Source organism: Girardinichthys multiradiatus, chromosome 2 (genome assembly GCF_021462225.1).
Source record: "Girardinichthys multiradiatus isolate DD_20200921_A chromosome 2, DD_fGirMul_XY1, whole genome shotgun sequence".
Taxonomy (NCBI): domain Eukaryota; kingdom Metazoa; phylum Chordata; class Actinopteri; order Cyprinodontiformes; family Goodeidae; genus Girardinichthys; species Girardinichthys multiradiatus.
Window position 1 is genome coordinate 18,249,224 of NC_061795.1, and position 21,235 is coordinate 18,270,458.

General features: G+C 40.1%; 1 protein-coding gene across 2 annotated transcripts in view; it reads left to right on the forward strand.

Annotated features, from left to right (window-relative positions):
* The window catches only part of plxnb2b (plexin b2b), a 179,969-nt gene that overhangs the window by 115,504 nt on the left and 43,230 nt on the right, over positions 1 to 21,235 (forward strand). For both annotated transcript variants that reach the window (XM_047387797.1, XM_047387788.1), the window contains exons 4-15: positions 1,051 to 1,239; positions 1,370 to 1,495; positions 4,770 to 4,870; positions 6,337 to 6,463; positions 7,003 to 7,162; positions 10,480 to 10,591; positions 11,085 to 11,196; positions 13,184 to 13,285; positions 15,007 to 15,102; positions 15,682 to 15,769; positions 15,890 to 16,068; positions 18,349 to 18,497. In XM_047387797.1, the coding sequence (XP_047243753.1) occupies positions 1,051 to 1,239; positions 1,370 to 1,495; positions 4,770 to 4,870; positions 6,337 to 6,463; positions 7,003 to 7,162; positions 10,480 to 10,591; positions 11,085 to 11,196; positions 13,184 to 13,285; positions 15,007 to 15,102; positions 15,682 to 15,769; positions 15,890 to 16,068; positions 18,349 to 18,497 (1,541 nt within the window). The remainder of the gene's footprint in view (positions 1 to 1,050; positions 1,240 to 1,369; positions 1,496 to 4,769; positions 4,871 to 6,336; positions 6,464 to 7,002; positions 7,163 to 10,479; positions 10,592 to 11,084; positions 11,197 to 13,183; positions 13,286 to 15,006; positions 15,103 to 15,681; positions 15,770 to 15,889; positions 16,069 to 18,348; positions 18,498 to 21,235) is intronic.

Here is a 21,235-nt window from a genome sequence, read left to right on the forward strand (position 1 = left end):
TGATCAGTCATTAAAGAGGCATTTACAAAAGCACTCTTAGTCAGATACTATATTAACATTAAAACTTTTAGTGCCAGCCCATAATTATTCATACCCCTGCCAGATTGAGATTAGTCACTTTATGTGAACCAAGAAGTTTGTTTTTGAGGAAATCCCACAGGCATCTCTCAAACATTAAGGCTTTTGAACAATAAATGTCTTGTTGAAATAATGTATACCCTTCTTAATTAACAGGGGGAAAGCCTTTATTTGCATTGCAGCAATCGAACCCTGTTTCCACTGGTATCTTTGATCATGCAAGTCTGAGATCTAAGTCTGAGGTTGAAGGGCCTCCTTGCCATCACCCTAATCTTTAGTCCTTCATCAAGTCAGGCTCTGGCTGGGCCAAGATAATTAGATGCATATTATGTAAATCAGTAAAAGGTTCATGTCCGATTGAACGTTTGAGCGTGCTTACCAATTTAACAAATACAGCTGAAAATGTTCTAGCAAATTTTTTATTCTAACTTGTCAAAAAAGAAGAAATCAAATCAGAAGTTGTTCTCAATCAAAATTCAATGAAGGTTTATTTTCATTGTATTAATTAATAATTTTACTTTAGTTATTTCCTTCAGTGTGTTAATTGACTTTTTGTGTTACAAAGCCATCACTGAACTAATTCTGCTTTTTTATAAACTACCTGAAATACCGGGCTTATAGTCCATAATTTTTGATTTAAAATTTTTGCTACTTCTACAATCAAACAATGAGTTTTTGTCTAAAAGCCTACATATGACAAATAAGCTGCGCAATCGGGTCTAACGTGACTTTTTGGGTAGGGGGCATAGGATGTGTATAAAGTTAAAACTGTACATTTCAAATGCAAGAAGATAATGTAGGTTATGACTGTAAAAGCAGAAAAACGAACTAGTTTACACATATGTGGCCAGTATATATTTTTTTCAACAAACAAGTACAGGTTTATTTACAGTCAGATTGTTTATCATGTTTAGGAAAAAACAAAGAAAAGGTAATCTGTCATCTTTCTGTGTAATTGTCTACCTTTCACAGAAAGACATGCTGGAAAGCTACAAGTGTGGTGCAGACTTTCTGCCATCACCTCTGGCAAGCAAGCCAAGATATGCCTTAACGGCCGGTCCAGTGTGGACCACTTCAAGCCTGTTGACCGCTGTGGCTGTTGCTGTGGAAAATGATCACACCATTGCTTTCTTGGGCAACAACAAGGGAGAGGTCTTCAAGGTGCTGTTATTTCATCAGTTTCTTTTCTCAGCTTTTCATTTTCTTGAACCCTTTGCCAGAGGGAGCTGGTGTCAGGTTAATGGCGAAGCTCATGTCTGACAGTGTTGCCCTTCTTTTCTTGTTTGTCCAGGTACATCTCACATCAGAAGCAAAGGATTACAGCAAGGCTCCTGGTGACACCATTGGGGAGAAGGTCAACAAGAACCTCTTCTTTGACCTCAGTCACAGCCACCTGTACATCACCACAGAGAAGAAGGTACATCTGGCAGGGCTTCTGTCCACCTCATTTTTTTTATGCAGGTGGAAATGCCAGAAGTAGGGGTCTTCGTAGAAGTCACCTGCTTTATAGCAGTGCTCAGAGCCAAATGCAGTCTCCTCTTGCATATCAGCACAATAAAAAGTTGTAAACTCCTTCAGGTTACATTGCTCCCTAGAGGCAAACAAGGATCCCTTGTAGATGTTCGATTTTACTAAAATGGATAACGTGGTGACTGAAGAGACTTTTTTTTTTGGAGAGAAAATCTCATCCTGACATTAATTTTTTTTATTTGCCATTTTTTTTCCTGAACATTTAAAATTGTTTTCAAAGCAAATATTGTCTGGCTTATTTATTTTTACTGATTGCAAGATTTATTTTTAATCCTGCTTTGTTAAAAAGCTACAAGTCTTAAAGTTAATCATCAGTTCAATGCTGTTCTTTGAAAGGAAAACTTCGAGGCTTGGACCCTTCACCCTTCCCATCAAACCACATAAGGAATTCTGCTCCTGAAACTGTTTAGGAAGTTAAAGTCAAATGTTCTTGCAATGTTCGCCATTGTTATCAGCTATGATCCACTTAAGATATTCTGTCCGTGACACCACTCAGAGTTATTTAAAAATAGGCGCTGGCCGATACCAAGTCGCAGTCCAATAGTTAAAATGAATAAAACCAATCCCATCTTCATTCTTGAACTCTCAGTAGCTTTACAATTATAGCTTTTGGCTTTGCAGTGAAATATGATTCATGGTTTCATCAGTAGAACAACTCACCATTCTGTCAATATGGCCTGTGACCCAATCAATATCTCACAGGCTTTGTTTTTGGGTTTGTCATTGTGTTTACATTGATCATTCCTATAATTGTGAGGAACAATTAGGAAAAAATAAAAAGCCACTGGTTGAATACACACATTTTATTTTTGATTTACACATCATAGGTAAAAAAATAAGTAAATACATTATTTGTTGATATACAGGTCCTTCTCAAAATATTAGCATATTGTGATAAAGTTCATTATTTTCCATAATGTCATGATGAAAATTTAACATTCATATATTTTAGATTCATTGCACACTAACTGAAATATTTCAGGTCTTTTATTGTCTTAATACGGATGATTTTGGCATACAGCTCATGAAAACCCAAAATTCCTATCTCACAAAATTAGCATATCATTAAAAGGGTCTCTAAACGAGCTATGAACCTAATCATCTGAATCAACGAGTTAACTCTAAACACCTGCAAAAGATTCCTGAGGCCTTTAAAACTCCCAGCCTGGTTCATCACTCAAAACCCCAATCATGGGTAAGACTGCCGACATGACTGCTGTCCAGAAGGCCACTATTGACACCCTCAAGCAAGAGGGTAAGACACAGAAAGAAATTTCTGAACGAATAGGCTGTTCCCAGAGTGCTGTATCAAGGCACCTCAGTGGGAAGTCTGTGGGAAGGAAAAAGTGTGACAGAAAACGCTGCACAACGAGAAGAGGTGACCGGACCCTGAGGAAGATTGTGGAGAAGGGCCGATTCCAGACCTTGGGGGACCTGCGGAAGCAGTGGACTGAGTCTGGAGTAGAAACATCCAAAGCCACCGTGCACAGGCGTGTGCAGGAAATGGGCTACAGGTGCCGCATTCCCCAGGTCAAGCCACTTTTGAACCAGAAACAGCAGCAGAAGCGCCTGACCTGGGCTACAGAGAAGCAGCACTGGACTGTTGCTCAGTGGTCCAAAGTACTTTTTTCGGATGAAAACAAATTCTGCATGTCATTCGGAAATCAAGGTGCCAGAGTCTGGAGGAAGACTGGGGAGAAGGAAATGCCAAAATGCCAGAAGTCCAGTGTCAAGTACCCACAGTCAGTGATGGTCTGGGGTGCCGTGTCAGCTGCTGGTGTTGGTCCACTGTGTTTTATCAAGGGCAGGGTCAATGCAGCTAGCTATCAGGAGATTTTGGAGCACTTTATGCTTCCATCTGCTGAAAAGCTTTATGGAGATGAAGATTTCATTTTTCAGCACGACCTGGCTCCTGCTCACAGTGCCAAAACCACTGGTAAATGGTTTACTGACCATGGTATCACTGTGCTCAATTGGCCTGCCAACTCTCCTGACCTGAACCCCATAGAGAATCTGTGGGATATTGTGAAGAGAACGTTGAGAGACTCAAGACCCAACACTCTGGATGAGCTAAAGGCCGCTATCGAAGCATCCTGGGCCTCCATAAGACCTCAGCAGTGCCACAGGCTGATTGCCTCCATGCCACGCCACATTGAAGCAGTCATTTCTGCAAAAGGATTCCAGACCAAGTATTGAGTGCATAACTGTACATGATTATTTGAAGGTTGACGTTTTTTGTATTAAAAACACTTTTCTTTTATTGGTCGGATGAAATATGCTAATTTTGTGAGATAGGAATTTTGGGTTTTCATGAGCTGTATGCCAAAATCATCCGTATTAAGACAATAAAAGACCTGAAATATTTCAGTTAGTGTGCAATGAATCTAAAATATATGAATGTTAAATTTTCATCATTACATTATAGAAAATAATGAACTTTATCACAATATGCTAATATTTTGAGAAGGACCTGTACAGCAAATGTACATATCCAACACTTCCTATTTGGACAAAAAAACTGCATCATATGTAGAGAGAAGACTGAAAACTGAACCCAACTTTGATTTTCCTTCATTCAGTCGTTTTGAGCCGGTCTAACAGAAGAGAGATGCAGGGTTAAAGGGTGACTTGTACTCGATCAAAACAGGTTTGAATGACATGATGTTTAGCTGCGTTGGAAGCGACAAGCGTTGCTCTGCCAAGCTCAGTAAAAAGCGGAGTTAAATGCCAACTTCCTTACAGATAGACGAGATGTGAATCCTTTTAAAATATGGAGAATATTTTTAGACTGTTTCTCCTGGAAGACATTCATAGTGGTAAATAATTGAATCAGGACTGGATAAAGAAAATAAAATCTGCAACCTTCCCCTAAAACATAGAAGCCATTCCAAATACATTTAGGTAATCATACAAGCATATATTTTGAAGAATACTGACAGCAAAAAGTAACATCTCATCTCATGGAAATGCATAGGGTAATACAGTAAACATTTACTGAGTGCTCTGTGTAAATTGTTTCAGTAATTGAACATGACCGTGTGCTTTGACAAGAGCACTCTTCCAGCAAACCAGAAGGCATCTCTAGTTGAACAGCCCGTGTTCGCTGCAGTTTCTCCCCTTAGGTGCACTGTTTGATTGTATTCTGCTTTATAATTCTCAAGATCACCAAGGTGCCGGTGCAGATGTGCCTCCACAAGACAGACTGCCAATCATGTGTGGGGCTGAGGGATCCTTACTGTGGCTGGTGTGTCCTGGAGGGCAGGTGAGAATCCCACGGTCACAGAGAAACGCATGCATGCACCTGCAGATGTTTACGCACAAAATCACAGTAACACAAACACCCAGGAATGCTATTCCATCTGTATAACACAGTGGGATATTTGTTTGGTGTGTTTTATGGCAGACTCTTTTAGTACCCCTTGGTGTTTATATTCTATCTTCTGTAGTCCACGCAGCCGTAAGGAATTAAAGCTGTTTGTCAGTCTCATGACTTGTAGCCAGACTGCAGTTTACTCTCATCAGCCTATATTTATCAGGGTCAGCAGAGTAGGAAGGTGTTAATATATCATATGTTTCACAGGGATAAAGTTTGGAGCAGGGCGTTCTTATGAAAGTTAGTGCTACTTTTAATATAAAATGTTTGTGTTTGAAGGGATAAACAGTTGTTCAGGAATATGCCTCTGGCTTTAGTCAGAAAATAAAAAGAATACCAGTTAATTACAGCATATATATATGTAAGATGGAAAAAAAAAAAGATTTGTAATTTTGTTTAAAGTAGTGTTCCCTTTTATAAAGTGTTTGTATAGTTCATACTCCCTGAAAGAATTTATCTAGTAGTGGCAAAAGAAAATAAAACAACTTTTACTAAAAAGCTAAATTATAAACAGCATTTAGAAGAGACGGACATTAGCTGCTGGCCTGATGTGTTAGATTGGTAGAGTGTAGGTATTGAGTATTACACAAGCAGACATATGTACATATCGTACTTTTATACAGTAAATTATTCCTTTCTGGCGTTCTGTCCTTTATCAAAGAACACAAGGTTATCTAGAGCACTAAGGGGATATTATCTGTGGTTAGTTAGTCATACTATGTTGTTATTCATTAGAAATACTGTTACAGTTACCTTAACAGGAGTGATGGGTGGCACTCCTTCAGTGTTTTTCCTGTCCGGAAATATTTTCAAACAGCCAGTTTCATTTTTGTAAGCAAATGCAGTAGCTTTCTTCCAGCCAGCTGGGGGACCCTGCCCTATCCTGTGGTCCATATATAACCAGGGGAAAACTCAGTCATTCAAGCTGTTTCTCTGGAATCTCATTAAAAGGTCTTTAAACTGCAGGAACAGTATGACTGAAGACTTTGCTTGTATCAAACACACTGGTAACATTTGTTACAGAATAGTGGTATTTTGGTCCAGAATTTCTCAAAACAGGGGAAAATGGTCATTTAATTTCCAGTTTCCTCTTAGTGAGTAGTCATTTTTCTAAGTAATTTTACACACCTTAAACTTTAAATTAAACAGATCTATTATAAATGAGCCTCTACACACTGCAATGCCTTCATGCCTATATAAGTTTGTTTTATAAATATGGATGTTTGAGGTCACTTTGGTGCTGAGCTATTGTTCACAAAGCATATTGAAATTCTGCTGGAGTCGGTGGGGTTAGGGAAAGTGTTTACGGGATGCGGAGCAGATGCTGATGGGGGTTGTTCATCTTTCATTTGAAGGTGTACCAGGAGGTCTGAGTGCCGTCGGGCAGAGGAGAAGAACGGCTGGCTTTGGAGCCCCAGGCAGCAGTGTGTCAAGATTGTGTCCTTCTATCCCTCAAACCTCTCCTGCAAAAAAACAGACAAGGTACACCACTCCTTATATTTGCTGTTTTTGTTTTTCTCTCCCTGGCTTCAAATGCATGTTTAACATCCATTATCTGAGTTATAAACTGTTTACACTGTGAGTCAGAGACCCTCAACTCTGGGTCTTCCTGTTCTGTATTGATCTACCCAGAAAGCTCCAAACTTTCTTATTATAACCAGGCTGGCTGATTGGGCCTTTCACTGTGAAGATGGAGAGCCTTTCTTATGTGCTTTGCTTCTAAAATGGTTTTTCTCATTCCTTTGCCTTCTGTTTTTCTGTCCCTCCTTCTCTGAGTCACTTGAATTTCCATCAAAAGCATGTCTCCTCCTTTCTTACTCTCAATCAATCTCCTGTCTTTTAAAAGGAAATTGTTTCTTGTTTTGTGACTTCAGATTCACAGATGTGTTTGATTCATTAACAAAGCAGAGAAATTAACTGAGGTCTTTTTATAATCAAAGTGTGTGTGATAAGCAGCATTGATTTTTTTATTTTTAGCAAAAATCAATTGGTTTTAAATTCTTTGTGTGTTTTTCCACCAGATCCAGATCAACATCCCCTCTCTTCCTACTATCGGACCCTCTGACCGTCTGCAGTGCAACATTGGATCGTTCCAGAGTGACGGCACCATGCTGGACTCCAGTCAGGTCTCCTGTGATCTGCCACAGCCTTCACATATCCCCAAAACACCTGAGGATGAAGGTCTGGCCTACCTTTTTAATGACCAATCCAATTTCTTTAAGGTGCCTTGCAAAAGTTTTCAAGCCCCTTTAGCTATTCCACATTGTCACATTACAGCTACAATCTTAACATATTTTATTAGCATTTCATTTGGTGAACAAACACAAAGTAACACATAATTGTGGCGTGGCAGGAAAATTCGTTATGGTTTTCAAAATAGTCAGTCAGTCACTTTCTACCGCTTATTCCATAGTGGGTCGCGGGGGAGCTGGTGCCTATCTCCAGCAGTCTCTGGGTTTCAAAATTGTTTTTAAAATATAAATGCAGAAAGTGTGTCATACATCTGTATCGAGCCCTGTTTACTGTGGCACCCCAAAATACAGCCCCATAGTCAATATTTTGTGGAACCTCCTTTCACTGCAATTAAAACGAAAGTTACGTATGTAACTACGGTTCTATGAATCCCGGATGACCGCCAGAGGGCGGTGCTGAAAGCACTGAGTGTTCCCTTCGTGCATGTGCAGTTCGAGTAATTATACCAACAGAGTCACACCTGTGACACCGGATGACCACAGAGGCTATATATGCCTTCGTCATCCAAGGCTCTGTTCCTACAGAATCTTCTCACAGAAGCAAGGATTCTGAGTGACAGAGAATCCCTGGCGGTCATCCAGGATTCATAGAACCGTAGTTACATACGTAACTTTCATTCTATTTCATCCCTACTGACCACCAGAGGGTGGTGCTGAAAGCACTGAATGACTAATACCAACCATGTCACGAGGAATCCTGAGCACATACCTCACTGAGAGGGCCCAGTGGAGCCTCGCAAAAGAACCTGGCCCATCGGATGAGGCGCGGCCACATTAACATTGTAGAACTTCGCAAACGTGCTTGGCGAAGCCCATGATGCAGCAGCACATATGGCCTCCAGCGGAACCCCCCTCATAGCAGCCCAGGAAGCAGAGACACTCCTGGTAGAGTGGGCCTTCACATGGACCGGCAGTGGACGGTGTCCTGCACTGTAGGCGTGGCAGATGACATTCACAATCCAGTTGGAGAGACGTTGTCTGGAAAGGGGACAACCAAGCCAGGGACCACTATAGCACAGGAAAAGCTGGTCTGAGCGTCAACAGCTTCAGTGAAAGCAACGTATGCCTCCGGCGCCCGTACTGGGCACAATAACTCAGACCCATCCGCTGTTGCACTTGACTGAGGCCGAAACCGAGCCAACCTCAATGGCTGGTTACGGTGCGAACTGGACAACACCTTAGGCACAAACGCAGTGTTAGGCCACAAGGCAACACCAGAACCATCTGGACCCCATCAGAGACATGAGGGACTGACAGAAAGAGCATGCAGCTCGTCAACCCTCTTAGCCGAAACAATAGCCAACAAAAAGGCAGTCTTATAAGAGAGCCACTTGAGGTCCGCCTGCACCAAAGGCTCGAAAGGGGAGCAGCACAAAGCTTCGAGAACCAAGGGCAGATCCCAATCGGGCACTCTCCGAACCAGCGACGGGCGCAACCTAAGTGATCACGTCCAAGGCAGGTAGGACACAGGTCATGGCCATCCTCTGCCTGAAGCACAGCCCCACAATCCATGCAGCAGTGGGAGCCATCCATGTCCAAGATTGAAAACAAGGCTCACCCAAATTCAGATGGGAAAATAAATACGCTAAAATCGGGAGAGGGGGCCCTAACGCTGCCGTTACCAATTATAGCAGAGCAGGCAAGCAAAAAGAGCCAGGCACAACTAAGAAAAACAGACACTGCACTATCTGTTACACTGGGAGAGGGGGCGAGCACTGCTGCAGTCACTAGGTATAAAAATTTAATAGTTTTGTAAATCAAACCGTTTTAAGGAAGGCTTAACGCCGTGAGCCAAAACGGACCACGCGGTCGCACTGGGAGAGGGGGCGGACACCGCTGCCGTCACCAGGTATAGAGCCAAATAACACCACAGACACCGTAACAAGATGCCGTGAGCTGGGAGAGGGGGCGCGAACGCTACCGTCACCAACAAACAGCAAACTTACCTGCAGAAATCCTCCACGAAGATCAACCCGTTGCAGCCCTAGGTGGGCGAAAATACCACAACTCCAGCCACCAAGTGACAGGGCGTCCAGGCAACGGGGAAGCAAAGCTCATACGAACAGCACGCGAGAAGAAATAAGGAACAGAGCCTTGGATGACGAAGGCATATATAGCCTCTGTGGTCATCCGGTGTCATAGGTGTAACTCTGTTGGTATAATTACTTGAACTGCGCATGCACGAAGGGAGCATTCAGCACCGCCCTCTGGCGGTCAGTAGGGATGAAATAGAACTGCAAGTCTTGAAGGGCAAGTTAAGGTCTTCTTTAGCTTTGCAGAGAATTACATTTGTGACCACTCTTCTTTGTAAATTAGCTCAAGCTTAGCCAGATTGTATGGAGAGCATCTGTAAATACTATTTTTAAGTCGAGTTAGTGATTTGCAATTGTATTTATGTGTGGACTTTGACTGGGCCATTCTAAGTCATGACTGTATTTGGATCTTAATCATTGCATTGTTGCTCTGGCTGTTTGGTTAGGGGTGTTGTCATGCTGGAAGGTGAACTTCAACCTAAGTATCAAGTCTTTTGCAACCTCTAATAGGTTTTCTTCCACGATTGCTGCAAATATTTGCTCCATCCACCTTCCTACAGCATAAGGCTGCCACCTCTGTGTTTTTAAATTGGGAATGCTGTTTTTAGATGCATAGCATTTTGAACATAAGCCAGAAAGTTAAATTGTGGTCTCATCTGATCAGAGCTTCTTCTTCCACGTTTTCTATGTCCTTTGGATGACCTCTGGGACTTCCTTAGGTATTTTTCCTGCCACACTACTTTCTAGAATTGTTAAAAAATAGTTTTCTGTTCATTTTAAAATTAAGTCCTTCTTTGTGTTGGTCTGTCATATAGAAAATGTAAGGGGTGTGAACACTTTGGCCAGGCATTTTAGATATTTAAAAGAAGCTAATTCTGTTTTTTCTAAATTTGTTTAACTATGATTTTTGTCTTTTATGATATAGGTGCCATCTGTTAAAATGTTGACATTTTCTAAGTTGTGGTTTTTTAACAAAAATCGTTATAGATCATGACACAATCTACGACTGTTTTTTTTTTCTTTTTGTGGTTATTTTCTTGGTTGGCAGATAATCTTTCAGTCAGTGAACAGAAGATTTGTGCCAATGGTTTACTATCTCTGTTAAATACTCTATTTACTGCATCACTATTTTTTCTGGTCCTGATGAGTACACATAGAACTTGTGCTTTCCCTGTGTTCTACAGAATAATTAATTGTTTTGCCCTCTCCTTAGATTTTGTCGCTGTTTCAGTCAAGATTTTAGTCAACAAGACCGTGGAGCTGGCCATGAGGGAGTTCAAGTTCTACAACTGTGCCGCCACTGTGAGGAAATCAGAAAACACACCGTGAGTGAGATTGTTACCTATCAGTACCGCTCTGTCACTCACCAAAATGCACAGTGACACTGAACACAGCATCGGCTTGACAACCTTGATGTAAATTTATCACCACGCATGAATAGATGAGAGATCAAGGCTCTGTTTGTAAATTGTGATGCATGGTGGTTTTGAATGCACCTCTCGCATTTTTCTGTGCCTTCATTACCAAACCGAGGAAATTGCCTGTTTCCTTTTCATTAATCAAAAAATTAAAGTCGATCACACCGGTGTCCCCCCACACCCACCCCCTATATTTTTTCTTCAATTCTTTCACACTGAGGCATTTGTGATGAACGAGCTTTGCTTATGTGAAGTTGCAGAAATCCATTTTAATGTCAGCTGCATAGATTTTTGTTGTGCCGGACACTCTTTGATGAGTTTGCATGTTTTAAAATTTTGTCGGCATGGTCTTTTATTTATGTGCAATAATACAAACATGCAAATCTAAATTCTGTAATAGGTGTAAGGCATGTGTGACAAGTCCATGGGGCTGCCAGTGGAATACGCATGATCACACCTGCAGTGACAAAGATGACAACATAGCGGGGCCAAACATCATTGGACACCGTAAGGTCAGTCCCAGCAAAGACAAGTCTTCTATCACTCATAATACGTGCATGTTACATGAGAGGAGTTGGCATGACCCCAGGCCTGTGTGAAGTTGTTCATGCCCCAAGAACTGTTTCACATTTTGAGAACCACAAACTTTGACGCATTTCTAACATCATGCACTACATAGTAGTGCAAAATTAGGAAGTAGAAATAAAGGATATTGTTTTTTAGCATTTTCTTTTTCTAATGAAAATCTGAAAGTGTGGTGTGCATTTCTGCTTAGCCCTCTTTGTTCTAATATACCAAAATAAAATCCAGTGCACCGAAAATGCCTTTAGATGTTACCTATAGAGTTCACATGTGTGGTTATTTAAATAAGCCATAAGCACATGGTAACTCTGGTTGAGCTGGAGAGATCCACAGCTCAGATGGGAGCATCTGTTGACAGAGCAACTATTAGTTGTGCACAATGAAAAGCTGGTCATTAGAGAAGAGTGACAAGAAGAAAATAAATGTAATGGAGCAGCAAGATGTCAAATTTAGACTTTGCCACTAAATGTGTAGGAGCATACATTGAAGGAAGGCACTCTGGTCAGATGACACCAAAATTGAACTTACTGGCCTGTATGCAAAACATTATATATGGCAGAAAGCTAACACTGCATGTTGAAATATGGTGGTACTAGAGCTATGGGGTAGAAATGCTTTTTAGCAGGGACTGGAAAGCTGGTCAGAGTTGATTGCAAGATGGATATAGTTAAATACAGGACAATCCTGGAAGAAAACTGTTTGCAGGAGTTCAGACTGGGGTGGAAGTTCACCTTCCAGCAGTACAGCAACCTAAAACAATACAGCTAAATCTACAATGGAATACTTTAGATCAAAACATATCCATGTGTTAGAAAGGCTCAGATAAAGTCAGAACAAAAATCCAATCTAGAAAATTGCTGTACTTCCTTTAATCCGACTGAACTTTAACTATGTTCCAAAGAAGAATGGGCAAAGCTGGCAGAGCCATACCCTGATAGGCTTGCAGCTGTCATTGCAGTGAAAGGATGTTGTACAAAGTTTCGATTTGGAGAGAAGAATTCAAATAGATATCACACTTTTCAGATTTCTTTTGAAAAACAAAACTCCAGTATTATGCATCACTTTCCTTCCACTTCATATTTATCCCATATGCTGTGTTGATCTGTCACATGTAATTCAAATAAAATGCATCAAGGTTTGTGAGTTCTCGGCGAACGGGGGTGTATTTTCGGGTCAGCTGGGGAGCTGGCTCCTTCCCTCCCCATCCCCGGCACCTCGGTAAAAAGGCTGGTAATACGAACATTTCTGCAGGTGTAGAAGCCAGCAGGGTGTTATCTAATGTTCTCTTCATCCTTCTTTCTTTCCTCCATTTTATTATTTTTCTCTCCCCTTTTCCTTTTTGCCCCCCTTTCTCTTTTTCGTGCTTCTTTTTTTTCCTTTCCATTTCTGTCTCCGTGTCCGTAACAATTGAATAATCCCAAACCATTTTCTAATAGTTTCTTTTTATGAATATCATAGCAGACCTTTAAAGCGTCAGCTGTTATGCTCCACTTGTGAAAGTAAATCTGTTGGGCTTTTTTCCTGGCACTCAGACAACAATTCTGAATGCTTCTCTGCCGGACAGGACACGGTTAAAAAACAAAAAAAGGTTTGTGAGTTCTAATGTAATAAAGTGTGAAAAGTGCAGGGGGTATAAACACTTTTAAAAGAAACTGTATCTAATCAACACATGTGACGCAGCATCCGAGCAATGCACAGTCTTACTGAAAATTAATAAAAACGCAAATCCCTCAATCAGCTGCCAGCATCTTCCATAATAAATGCTGGGGGTGGAAGATATCAATTTACAAGTCAGCAGATGTTCCAGCGATACACTTATCTGTTGCCACAGATGAGGGCCTCTGTTAAGTGGCTTGCATGTTTGAAATGCAGATCATTAAAAGTGGGTGTGTCTGACTTGCTTTGATGTGTTTTCAGAGATCAGAATGTCCTCAGTTTGAGAATCCAGATCCGGTTCTGATCCCAGTGGGTTACAAGACTCGGATCAGTTTTGAAGGGATCAATTTAAGCAGCCACAAGGTAAAGTGGATTCTCAACGCACCACATTCAGTGTTTTTAGGAGCAAATAAACATATGCGGTAAATAAGTTATAAATAATTAACTATACACATTTTGACTTGTTAAAAAGCAAAAGCTACACCTGGAGAAAGTAAAGATAAAGCTATGGTTCGATGTGCTAAATTCCATTAATCACCTACAGTGTCTTGCAAAAGTATTCACCCCCCCTTAACTATTTTGCTACATTCAAACCTGCAATTAAATTGGTGTGATGCATCTTGCTTAGTGGTGCTGCAGCCTCTGTTTATACTGACAGATTATGTGACACATAGATTGCCCACAGGTGGACTTCACCTTACTAATTATGTGACTTTTGAAGATAATTCGTTGCAGCAGAACATTTTAGGGGCTTCATAGCAAAGGGGGTGGATACCTTTGCAGATCACTGTTAATCACAACAGGAAGCTATTAGTGAAAAGCGAAATGGTAAATGCACTGTGTTTATGTAGCACTCTGATAATATTATTGACCACTCAAAGTGCTTAAAACATGAGCCACATTTATGCCCATTTATGCTGTGTTTTTATGTCTGACATAAAATACTTCTTGTATCACAGACACACTGATACATCAGTGGCAAAAGATAGATTTACCCGTGTTACTAAGAACCCGTTGACATGTTGACCAGACTGGCCGTGGATGAAGCACCTACCTTCTGGTTAATGGTGGACTCCCTATGCCCATTTAATCATCACTTCTGATTAAAACTTTGAGTGTTAAACCAAGTCTTAATCCAAGTTTTGTAACCAAACTTGCCACTTCTCTGTGGTTTTATAAGACTGTGATGCTGAACCATCTATAAACTTACCTGCAATTTACTAACATATAATCATTTCGGTGTGGGAGGGCTGAGCAGTTTGCATGTATATTTTTTGCCGCGCTAAAAGAATAGGTGAACATTGATGAAAACAGTATGTGCCAACAGGTGCACCAAAAAAATTTGCATTTTATTATGAAGTTAATTTATTCCATAATTGACTCAAAACAGAAAAACTGAGAAATTGATTAAACACAGAGTGATATATTTCAAGCTTTTTTTCTTTTAATTTTTACCTACATAATCATGAGGCTGAGATGCTGGCTGTTCAGAGTGCTACATCAAAGCATATTTAAGAATAAAGTTTAGTGGAAGGAAACAATCTGGTGGAAAAAGGTGAACAAGCAGCAGGTATAGTAGCAGCCTTGAGAGGATAGTGAATCAAAAGTTATTCAAGAGTTTGGGGGATATTCACAAGGTGTGACCCGAAGTCAGAGCTTGAAGAGCCACCACACACAGAGGTATCAAGGACATGAGCTACAACTCTCACATTCCTTTTATCAGTCAAATTACCACAGTGTGCAGGAATAGTGGAAAGGCACAGAATCCAAGTTACTCAAGGTCCAATGTTTGTGACCCTCCATGTTAGACCCTGGCCAAGTGTTGTTGGGGCCTGTTTTTGTTGGTCTCATGTAACATTCTAATTTTCTGAAAAACTGAATTTTAGGCTTTAATTTGCTAGATGTCTTACTCATCAATAATAATGTAAATAAACACCTGAAGTATATCACACTTTGTGTAATAAATCTAGATAACCCACAGATATCACTTTTTGAGTTCTTTTTCAGTAATATAGTCATTTACCAAGATGCTCCTCTGTGTGAATGTTCCAAGTTTTGTTTTTTTCCTCCTTGTGGTCATGCAGGGTCGTGTTTTCACCATTGGGACCGAATTGATAAAAAACATCGAGGAAGAGGTCATATCTGAGAGCGGTCCTTTTTTCACTTTTAGTGGCTTCAGTGTGAGTATATTACAACAGTATATACAGCACAACACTTTCATTGCTTTCCTCACTTTTGGCAAAAAATTATCCTCCGCTTAACTATAGCTCCTAAACTACAGCTCAGTTGTGGAACGTTTTCTTAGAGTGCAGTTTATGGTGTTACATAAGGGACAACATATATTGTAGCACAGCCTCAATTTTTTTAGAGGACATCAGCTTGGGTGCATACTTTGTTTTATTGCCAAGCATTCTGTATGTTGCATAATTATAAATGAAATCACCCTTTAGCAGCTTTTCACAGTCCTTTGATATTCTCTAGCTCCCTCTAATGGACAGGCTCCACTCGTTTGAGTTATTTTAGCTGTGTCTCTGAACATTTTTGAATTCTGTAATTGGGAAACTGTACCTTGCCCCCAGCTATGTTCTTTCTCCTACATTGATTTCCACAGCTGAAAATCTGCCAGACTGGATATAATTTCTTTTTTTTCCCTTGGCAGCGGGTAACAGCAGCAGCCCACACTGTTTTTAGAGAAGAGTTTAAATGTAATAAATCCCTGGATCTTATGGCATTTATTTAGTCTGTTTTCAATTTCCTAGTTTTCCTACAATAAGTCACCGGAGACCAACATCCTTTTCTACGTGAAGGATAGGGAGACTGGCAAGAAGATGGACAGCACTCTGAACGGTGCATTTCTTAAACTACCTTTAATCTCCAGTTGAAAATAAATAGTACAGATGTACTTCTAAAAGTAAAAGTGAATTGGACAGAAACTGTATAATTTTACTCTCCTTGCTTGTCATTCAGTCACCCTGTACAACTGCTCCGTGGGGAGGGAAGACTGTAGCCTCTGCAAGTACGCTGATCCAAAGTACCGTTGTGTATGGTGCAGCAAGCAGAAGGCGTGTGTGTATGAACAGCTCTGCAGTGGTATCCAGCAGGAGGACCTCCACAACACTGGGTGCCCCAACCCTGAGATCACCAATGTAAGTACTGCAGGACCTCACATTTATATGTTGAAATGTGAAACTGTGTCTTCCTCTAGAGCCTGTGAACAGCAGAGAACACCCTGATCTTTGTGATTGGATTATTGATTGGACCAGTTTATTGGCTGTGTATTGTCTGTCTCATCTTTGTGTTGACAGGAGATTTGAAAGTCTCTTTGCAAGCATGCTGCAATGTCCCCTCATTATGTCTAGATTGGATCAATATTTTGTTTGCTTACTTGGTTGTTGGTGCCTATTTGTCATTGACACAAAAAAACAACCAGTAATTGTGTTGATAAAATTCAGACAGAGGTTATCTCCAGACATAAAGCCGACAAACAGACATATTGGTTGATGAAACTACTGTTTATAAATGGCATTGGCGGGATTGTTTAGGGTGTCAGTGGGTTGATTTTTGCACCAATCGCTTTGAGTTGTTTAAGGATCCCAGAGGGCAAATCATGTTTGTCTGCTTACCCTGACTTTACCTGGTCACATAAACAGCGCCTCCTAAATATCCAAACCCTCAATGTAAAACCTCAATGTATTTCATTTGGATTTTATGTGACAGACCAACACAAAAGTGTGAAGTGCATTTGTATTCAGCCCTCTTTACTTTGACGCCCCTACATGAAATAAAGTGCAGTAATGTGCCTTCAGAAGTCCCCTAATAAGAAAGTACAGTCCACCTGTTAGTAGGTTAAACACAGTATAAATGGAGGTGTTTTGATGGAAAATGTTAGCTCTCGTGATGAAGACCAAGAAAGATGGGAGGCAGGCCAGGGATAAAGCTGTAGAGAGGTTTAAAGCAGGGTTAGGTTAAAAAAAAAAACAGCATCTCAAGCCATGAACATCATTCAATCAATCTTCTGAAATTGGGAAAGAGTATGTCACAACTGTAAACCCACCAAGATATGGCTATCCACCTAAACTGACAGGTTACACAGGGAAACAGGTTAGACAGGGAAAGCAATATTAAGAGAAGCAGCAATGGTAGCTCTGGAGGAGTAGAGATTCATGGCTCAGGTGGAATCTGTTTATAAGAAAGCTAACAACTGTGCACTTTACTAATTTGACATTTATGGTGAAGTGGTAGGAACAAAGTAGTTGTTTATTTAAGACTGCAAAAGCAGTCCAGTTTACCACAAGCCTTAAAGGGGACACAACAAAAACGTGGAAGAAGCTGATCTGGTCAGATTAGACCAAACATTTTTACTGCAAGTCACTATGAACATACCATCCCATGGTAAACATAGTGGTGGCAGCATCAAGCTTTGGGGATGATTTTCTTCAGCAGGGAATGGTTGATGGAAAGATGGATGCTGCTAAATACAGGGCAATCCAGGAAGAAAAAAGGTTAGTAGTTGCAAAAGACTGGAAACTGAGGTGTAGTTTCACCTTCCAGTAGGACCTTAAATATACAGTCAGATGCAATGCAATGGACTGTGTTTAGATCATACCAAGAGTGGTCCTGTCAAAGTGCAGACCTAAACCAAACTGAGAATTTGTGGCAAGTCTTGAAAACTGATCTTCCTAGGTGTTCTCAATCCAATCTGATTTATCTATTTTTCATAGAAGAACAGGGAAACATTTCTGTGTCTAGATAGATCTGTCTGTAAATAGAATATAATAGAATAGAATAGTCTTTATTGTCATTGTACTGGGGGGTACAACAAAACTGAGCCGTGACACTTGCAGCTGTATAATTGTGAAGTTGAAAGAAAATGATGGATTTTGATGTAAACCTATAAAAATCATAAAAGTGTGGTGTGCCTCTGAATTCTACCCCTCTGAGTCAATACTTTATACAAACACCTTCCTTTACAAATACAGCTGTTACAGGTGTTTGTATAAAGTATTGACTCAGAGGGGTAGAATTCAGAGGCACACCACACTTTTATGATTTTTATAGGTTTACATCAAAATCCATCATTTTCTTTCAACTTCACAATTATGCACCTTGTGTTGGTCTAACACATAAAATCCCAACAAAATATACTGAGTTCAAGGGGTATCATACTAGTGCTGCATGTACTAAACACTGTAAATTTAATTCTTTTAGACTTTTGTGCTAATCAGTAAATCCCTGATGCATGTATATGTGCGTGAACATATGGCTCATGCAAGGTTGATATTTTATAGTCACAGTAAAAACAAATCATAAGCCTGGTCAGACACAATCAGTAAATCTTTTGAAAATGTTTGCAGAAGTAATAATTAATTTTAATGTATTTCTCCCTATAAATTTCCACATCTCCCCTCCAACCTTTCTCCCTCCAGATCATTCCTCATTACGGGCCCATTCATGGAGGCATTACCATTACCATCCGTGGATCCAACCTTGGTATTCATAAGGAGGACATTAAAAGCATCACAGTTGTCGGAGTGCCCTGTATTCATCAAGAGGAAAAGTACTCTGTCTCTACAAGGTAATGTATACATAGTATGATCTGCACTCTGAACATCCTTAAATGTAGAATTGTGTCAGAACATTAAAATATAAATTTCCTAAACCTTTTTTGAACTTGTATTTTGAGTATTTTTCCCACTCCTCACTGTGGTCTTTCTGCATATGTTATATAGCTCATTATACAACTGTATTGATCAGAAGGTCTGCAGAGACAGGCTGATTTAGTAAGAAGTCTTCTAAAAGGAGACTAACACTGCATATTCTTTTCTCAGTAATAATAAAACAACAGATCAAATTCAGCTCCTTCATTGAAATTCATCTCAGGTTGAAATGACCAAGGTGCCAGGAGTCCCAGGTTAAATATTTTTGTAAAGCTCTAATTCTTGAAATCCGTGGAAATAAATATGGAGTCAGGATTGCTGAAGAACATCTGTAAAAAAAATGTTTTATTAAATTTCAAGCAATAATGAAGTAATGTTTTTCAACAACTCTTGTTTTGCTAATAACATATATAAAATATAGCCTGTCTGTAATAAGAAATTGTGATTGAAGCTTCTTATGCCCCTTTTCCACTTGCATGTTTTAGGCAGGGCGGCTCCGCTCTGTTTCGCTCTACTCTGTACGGTACCTGTTGGGTTTACACTGACCCACTGACGGCTGGAGCTATGGCGACTGAAGCTCCGCCTCCAGCCATCAGTGTAGTGCTGTGCTGCCATTAACATTACTGTGAGATGTTATTTCATTAAAGTAATCTGTATGAAATGATTAAAAAACTAATAATTAAATAGAAAATAAAAACACAAATAAACTAAATACTAATGTTTGTATATTTGTATATGCAAAAATGTCTTTAAATATGTTTTCATGTATAAAATGGTCCACTGGGATAATTATCTGGCCCACATCCCAGCCAGAACTTAATATAATAAGACTCGAGGTTCAAGTTTACCTGAAGAAGTTACAATTTTGGGCTTTATGATGAAGTGTTTGCCTGAGCCCTGGCAATAACAAGGACAAGGACATTGAAGTGCAAAACTGTGGACTTCTGACCGCTTCGAAGTTAGTTTTAGGTTGGATATTTTATATTCACGCTCTGCTGATTCAGCGGGCTCATCCTCCCATTTGATACAATAAAGCCAGTCTGATTACGGGCAGCTGCTCTCTGCCTGCTCCCTCCTCCTGCAGCCTGTGGTTCGCTTAAGGACCGTCAATAAATTTCCAAAACAGACTGTTTCATAGTGGTGTTGTTTTGTGTTTTGGGGAAAAAATTTAGGGCGTCTAAACAACTGGTTTTATGTGTGATTTGCTGGTTTAGGATGTTATTTAAAACATTGCCCCGATTGCATGTAATTCAGAAAGCTGATGTGTCTTTTTTTCTTTTCTTTCAGCCTTCAGGCACGGTGTATGATTTATAAATAGTATATTTATATTTCGATAGAACCGCTTCGGCAATTGTGGTCCTTAATATTATTGTAGTTGCTCTTGAGTTTTATTAACTTTTCCCTGCACTCCCTCAGCGAAAGCCTTCTCATTTCTCCTGGTCCCACGGCCAATCAGAGAGCAGCAGTCTGTTCACATCACATGTGGTCCCGACTCGGCCCTGATCGTACCTGCTCAGGAGCAGGGACCAAAAAAGTAGGAACCGGTACAGAAAAAACAGTAATAGAAACGCTCGCAAAGCGAGCCGTGTGGAGTCGAGTAGGGCCAAATTGAGCCGGTGGAAAAGGGGCATTAATTGGCTTTTTGTTGAAACATGGAAGTGTTTAGATGCCAGTGGGTTAACTTGTGCAGACTTTGTGATTCCTGACTGATTCCTGTTAATAAAATACCACCACAACATTCAGGGAACAGATAGAATTGAATGAATCAAGATGCTCCCATTTTTGTGTTTAGGCTGCATAGCCCTGGACTTGATGGTGCTTGCAGGGACAAAACAGAATTTAGAATTTCCAGCTTCTTTGAACCTCACAAAAAGAGACCTAATTTCATATATGGAGTATTTTTTATCACACATTAAATAAATAATGTAGCTACAAATATTTCTCTTACAGCTAATACTCAGCTGTAAGAGATTTTCTTTGTAAAATAATGGAAAGAAATTTAACAACACACAGAAATATTACAATCAGTAAAGAACATTTTTAATACTGTACTTTGCATTTGAAAACCTCCTCATACAGGCCGAGTGTTTTCAGTCCAGTCTTATTTATGGTATTATTTCAGTAATGATAAGATCATACTTGGTTTGGTCAGATTTTTAATGTTTTTTTTCCATTCATCCTGTAGGAAATTTATTTGACAGGGCACTGTTAAAAAGATAATTACATTAACCAAGTCTTCCAAATTCACTTGAGTCACAGCTGGGTTTAAAAGTGCTCACTTCATACAAATGGTCTATAAAACAGAAAACAGCCACTTGCCAGAGCAGTTGACACCTGGCAGGATGGAGCTACATTTACGACAAATCCTCGCCCCACCATCTGCATGATAAGGCATAAACTGGGATTTATGTGACCAGATGGACGTCTTGCAGTCTTAAATCATTCACTTTTGTTGCTAAAACGACTGTGCTCCTCTTATTGCTGCCCTGCATTTTTGTTTTTTAGGTGGAAGGGTGCTTTGGTTTGAGCGCCTCATCCTGATGTTGTGTCCTACAACACACTTCCCCTTAGGTCTGCCGAGGATTTGGACATGGTTTCCACTACTGTTACTAAAATATGAACTCCGTGTGTTTAAATGTCCACTTACCATTTCCTT